Genomic DNA, 6,632 nt, shown 5'->3' on the forward strand with positions numbered 1-6,632 from the left:
ATTCATCAATTCCAAATAGTACTAAATACATTGATATGATGAAGTTAGTCATGAGATAGAACAAGCCACAAGACATGTATGTCTTTTCTTAAAAAAATAAAAATAAAAAAGGCAAACATAATCTTCTCAACTACTACACAGGACACTGATATGACTCAGTCACACATCCATGATCCACCACCAAACACACACATCTGCCACACCCAAATCACACACGGTCAAACTCTATACTAGTTGGAACATAAAGGTCAAATAACATGCCTTGTTCCTCTTTTTCCTTTTTCTTTTTTCAACCTTTCTGGCTCTACACAATCCTATTACATTATGGAACAACTACTAGTATTGTCATCACTGAACATATGTGCTGCAGAGTTATCATCAGTTGCTGGACACTGGTGTGGGTAATAATTAGGCAAAGCATAAGAGTAATTTGCAGGGCTGTAGTTATTACTATGATTGTAGTAATAGCCAGTGTTAGGAGGAACAAACGGGGATCTGTGATACATCATCTGAGGTTGTTGCTGCATGGCTTGTCTTGCCTGCATGTTCATGTTCATCATTAATGGGGATGGAGATGGATGGTTATTGAAGCCATTCATGTTCATTAGCAGTGATGATGGGTATTGGCCGGTAGAAAAAGCACCATTTGGGAGAACAGCAGCTGTAGAACCTGGAGCCATGTTGTTAGACAGAACAGGAAAACCACCCAAACCATTGGAATTTGCCCCTAGAACAGTGGCACTGCCAACATTATTAGCAACATTGTTGTTATTATTCCCATTGAAACCAGCTAGATTCATCATTGCACCAATGTCACTAGCCCTTTTGGCTTCTCCAAGATTGAGTCCTTCACCACCCCCCATGTGGCCATTGTTCAATTTCAGTGCTGCCATGGTTTTCTGATCAAGAACACCACCATGACCATCCTTAAGTCCCATGTTATTACCAGGTCCTCCCTTTTTACCAACATTGTTGTTATTGCCAGCATTGTTGTTCATTTTAACATTGTTGGAACCACCAGAAATTGCTCCAACACCTTTCTTCAAGTTGTTTGCTTCTGCTGCTGCTGCTGCTGCCTGCTGCCTCAGCAAATGAAGTTGGTTGGCTTTTTCCCTAATGAATCGCATCTCTTCATCATCGTCTTCGTCCTCATCATCGTAGTCATAGTAATCATCATCCTCTTCAGAACTAAAGGCAGATGGGAACTTCTGCTGCTGATTCTTGAAGGCCTCAAGACCCTTCACCAGTCCTTGCTGCTTTTGCCCCCCTTTGTTCTTGTCATCTTTGACAATGTTGTTGTTGTTCTTCTGCTTTGGATTCTGAATTGTTTTCTGCTGAGACCATGGCTCAGCATACTTGCCAGCTCTGACCAGTTTCTTGATCAAAGTTGCAGCATCCACACTTCCTGAAACTGTTACTTTCTGCTGATCTGCATCTATTTGAACTTGGTAGACACCTGTAGAGACCAAAACTATTATTCCAAAATTTCATATTAACCAAAAGAACAACTCCAAAATATTATGTCCACCTAGTAGGAAGTGTATAAAGATGCCAGTTACTCCACTTTTCAGAGCATTCCAAAGTGACACAAAGCTTAAATTGCTAACCATTTGTAAGAGCACTTCAAATTGATTATTATATAGCTTAACTTTACACCTCTCTACATTTAATACACCAAGGTAAACTAAGACAGGCAAAGACAATTTTCGCTTTCAGTTTTACTATTATTTCCATAACTCCCAATAGAGTTGCCTTTGGAAGTGAGTAAATAATATTCCTACACTCAGTTTGATTATGATTAATAAACTATAAAATGTGCTATATAAGAAATATTTACCCAATGCTTTATGGACCGTACATCTTATCCTCAAGAATGAGGATAGTGAGAGCAATGTGAGTAAATAGTAAGGACAAGACAGAATATGGGAAATACTAAAAGAGATGAAAAGAAAGTGAGTGAGTGTGAGACCTTCAATTCTCTGAAGGAGTTTCTTCACTTTCTGCTTACACCCATCACAGTGAATGTTCACTTTGAGAACACAAGTCTGTAGATGTTACAAAAAAATAAAAAGCAACAAAAGAAGAAAACAAATAAATAAGTAAAGATTCCTGAGGAAAAGACCAATGCCAAACTTTGCAGTGTTGATAGGAAACTAAAAACTAGAATAAAAAGGAAAGGGGCATAAAAATGAACGAAAAGAGGTTCTCTCAAAAGACAGAAAGCATGTGAATGAATGGAATGGAGAAAGACCTGGATTTTAAGGAGCTTAAAGTCTTCTTCTTTAGTCATTTCTTCAGTGCTGTTTGCAATGAAACAAGTTCCCTCTTTTCTCTCTCTAACCCCCACCACTACTTCTGTTTGCAACCAAAAAATAAGGTTAAGCAGCAGGAGCCTATTTCCAAAACCAAAAGGGGTTGTTGCATGTGAGTTTCTACAAACTTATAGATTCTATGTTCTCTCTCTCTCTCTCTCTCTACTAAGTTAAGTAGCTAACAAGCTTAAAGCTAGTAGCCACTCTTGTTCACTTCTTTTCTTTCTCAAAAGCAAACAAACAAAAACATTGGCACATGGGACTTGGGACTCTCTCCCTTCTATTAAAATAATAACTAAAAAAGGTTGCAATGTAAAGATGTGAGTGAAGTAAAAAACTAAAAAGAATTGGAGCCAAACGCCAAGGAAAACAGTTAAACCACCAATAGAAAATTGAGAGAGAAAAAAAAGTCAAGGTGTCAAGTCAAGAACAAAAGAAAAGCTGGAGAATTCAAATAGTAAAAAAAAAAAAAGGAAAAAAGATAGTAGGAGAGAGAGAGAATTGCGGGATAGCTCTGAGTTTCTGAAATGGATGTGATTTAACGTTAAATACTGAGTGAGAGACAATAAAAAGAAGAACAGCGACTTGACATGCCTATTTCATACTCTGTACCCTTTGTCACATCTTAAATCGTACTCTCGTGATGATATTTCATTCACTTAATTATGCTTACCATTAATTAATTAAAGCAATACAAATAACTCTATGTTCTGCTAATTCTATTCAGTTGAAAAAGTACAAATTAATGCATGGTTGGTTGATATCGTGCTTATTAGTTAGTTTTGAATGATGCTCCACCGACAGAACTTGTTCTTCTTCCAATTGAATGCAGAAATTTCTTAACATGTTCTAACTTCTAAGAAAAATCAAATTGTTACTGTTTATAATCATTTATGAAAAATAAGTAAATAACCAGGGCAAGGTGAGTGACATGATATATTTATGAGCCGTAAATATTGTAATATCAATGATGTTGTTACATTCCTCTATGATCATGTTACACTTTCTGATAAGATTTTAAGTCCAAGGTTATTCTCTATTCATATTCATTGCTTAAGCTCAAAAATAAAGATGTGCTAATAATAATAATAATAATCATCATCTATGCACTCATCATCAATAGATCAGAAACAGTTCAATGATGATGGTCATCATGCATGGCAAAAATCTCAATTAATTAAATTTTTATAGCTTCAGAAAAATAATGTTTTTTTTATTAATTTTGCCTTGGAATGAATCTTAGAACTGTTATTAATCTTATTATGATCTACGAATACTAGACATGTGGACACACAATTTTAAAATTTTATAATTATAGGTTTATGCATATATTTATATATATATAAAATATTTTTTTAGATGAATCGTAACGATATTTTGATATTTTATTGATATTAAAACATAAAATAATTTTTAATTATTTTAATAAATAATATTATATATTATTTCTAAAATCATTTCAATAACACTAAGAATAAAGTTAGACTTAGACATGTTAACACGTGATGATTTTTGAACGAATATCAATAAATATAATATTCAAAATCTATTCGAAACGCAAATACAACAACTCACTAAAATGTCAGGGCTTAATATGTTATTATTAGTTTTCTTAGAACTTTCGTATGATATATCAATCTTTTTAGTGTTAGAGTAATGATTTGTAAACACACAAATAAAGTTTTGTTAAATTAAATAATAAGGTTAACTTAGATGGTGATGATGACTTCACTAGTTATATAAGGATGGTGAAGAGTGAAGGAGCATCACCGTACATTGGAAGCAGTAGTCAATCCTTACTTTGCGATCTGTGTCTGAGACAAGTTATTCGCCATTGTCACGACTCGTTTGTCTTTCGGAATTGGGACTTACTTTGCTAATCATTCTCTACCAAATCAATCCATCGTTTTCCTACGCTGGACTTTGATGACACATATATATGTGACCAACTTTGAGACTGTTACCCTTACTTTGATTATATGCGTCACCATAATATATATAATCTTTCCAACTTAGAATAAATATGTGACATAATAATAGTATTTAGATGGATCAACCATGCTGGAACTAGCAAATGATAGTATTTCAAATGAGCATGTTATGTTAACAACATTTTTCACTCAAGTGAATATGGTCTTGTTCTGCCTTTTTTTATGTATAATTTAGTTTTTTATTTGTTTATATTTTGGTTAAATTTTATTAAAATAATTTTGTATTGATTTTGTTGGATTAGTTTTTTTTAATAATATTTGTTATATTAAATTTGCTATTTAGTTTTAGACTGTTAATAATAATTATTTGATTGAGATGGTGCCCGAATTGTTGATGGTGGTGGTTTGGCTAAGATGGTGGCTGTACAGTGGTGGCACTTATAATAGTTTGCAATAAGAATAATATTAAAATTTTAACAAGATTGAGATTTGTATGTTCTGTCTACTTTTTATTTTTATTTTTGATATTTTGATGGTATTTTTAAATAATGTAGAGAATTGGGTGTTTTTTTATGAATGATTACAAATGTGAATTTTAAATTTTTTTTATGTCATAAATTTGAGAGTCAAATTTGTATGTTAGTTTTGAAAAATATTTTAAACCTACAAATCAAACTCTTGATTTGTTTGAAAGCGAAAAAAATTAATCTCACCATAAAATCGGATCTTTTGATTTGTGCATTATAAAAATCTAACTTTACGATTTGTCAAATTTGAGGATTCAATTTGTTATTTAAATTAAAATAAAAAATTTTAAATCCATATCAAGAAAAAATACACTAATTAACTATGATACTGGATTACACATCTTTTTTTTTTTCATTTTGAAAAAAATTAGCCTATCTTATACTTAAATATCAAACAAGTTAAAAAAAATTATGTTTTATTGTGTCTATATCACTATGTTTATGTTTTAAAGTAAACACAAAACAAGTCACCAAAAAAAAAAAAGTAAACACAAAACAAGCACAGAGGCTGATTTAAGGGGGACTTGCATGGCCATGGCCCCTAAATTTTTTAAAACATAAAATATATTTAATATAATATGTAAGAATTTTAATATTATACCTTCTAGTTCAATAGTTAAAAGGAGACATTTTATATTTTAACATATGATTTTAAATCCCATTTCATGCATTTTAAATTTATTTTTTATCTTTTTTGTAATTTTTCTATTTATTATTATATAAAAATAGTTTAATTTTTATAATAATTCTTAATGGAATGTAATAAGAAAATATATACATAAAAATAAATTAGATTAAATTTTATTTTTTATGATATTAAAGTCAAAATATATTAAGTGAGTTATTTATTAATACGAATAGATCTTATATATTATATTCATTAATTTATTTTAAATATATATATTAAAAGTATTAGAGAAACAAATTTATATTATTTATGTTATATCTTTTATAATATGGATAAAAATTAGAATTTTATGAAAAAATTTTGATATAAATGATTTTTTTAAAATTAATTTTAGTTTAAAATAATATTAAAATGTACAATTTTTTTTATTAAAGCTTTTAATTTTAATATGTACTTTTAATTTTTTTTTTCAGCCCTCTTTATAAAATTTTTGAATCCACTACTCAACACAGTCTTATGTTCACGTACTTGAACTTTTATGCACGTTTTTATTATTGCGTATGTATTTTTTTTCTCCGCTCATAGTTTCAGAATCATGAACACTAAAGTAGATGAATGATAATGTTAATAAGTCAATCATATCTTTAAAGGTATATTTAGTTTAATATTTGAGTTACAAAACGCAGATTTAGTAACTATCAGAAATAAAAATAATAAAATTTTTTAACTGTGACATAGAAAATTTATTAACCATTACATAAGAAATTTCTTAATCAATTAGAAATTATAAAAAAAACACTAAAATTCCTTAAAAATAATACAAAATTTTTTAATTATGACATAAAAAGAATTTAATCTATTAAAATTATAAAAAATAAAATAATATCAAAATTTTTTAAGCATGAAGTAAAAAAAAATTTAATTGCAACACAAAATACAAAAACTAAATCTTAGAAAAACAAAATAACACATAAATTTCGTAAATGTAATACAGAAATCTCAATAGAAACAAAATATAAAAAATAAATCTCTAGTAGTCAAAATATATAAATAACAGAATTTTTTTTTATGATGACACAATATCTATGACAAAATATATAACATCTATGACAAAACATATAGGTTGTTTTATCTTAATTTATATACCTAGTTTTTATTCTTTAAATTTTTGAATTGATGATAAATAATTTGTTCATTATAAAAGTGCATCGTGAGTTTTTTTTTTTTTTTGCTA

The 6,632-nt window shown here is 29.4% G+C and overlaps 1 protein-coding gene across 1 annotated transcript; it reads right to left on the reverse strand.

Annotated features, from left to right (window-relative positions):
* On the reverse strand, nucleotides 1-2,518 carry LOC107467472 (heavy metal-associated isoprenylated plant protein 37). The gene is made up of 3 exons (XM_016086583.3): nucleotides 2,252-2,518; nucleotides 1,970-2,045; nucleotides 1-1,456 (listed from the first exon to the last, which is right to left on the reverse strand). The coding sequence occupies exons 1-3, from the start codon at nucleotides 2,288-2,290 to the stop codon at nucleotides 318-320; spliced, it is 1,254 nt and encodes a 417-aa protein (XP_015942069.1). The 5' UTR covers nucleotides 2,291-2,518; the 3' UTR covers nucleotides 1-317.
* Between the last annotated feature and the right edge of the window lie 4,114 nt (nucleotides 2,519-6,632).

Source organism: Arachis duranensis, chromosome 9 (assembly GCF_000817695.3).
Source record: "Arachis duranensis cultivar V14167 chromosome 9, aradu.V14167.gnm2.J7QH, whole genome shotgun sequence".
NCBI lineage: Eukaryota > Viridiplantae > Streptophyta > Magnoliopsida > Fabales > Fabaceae > Arachis > Arachis duranensis.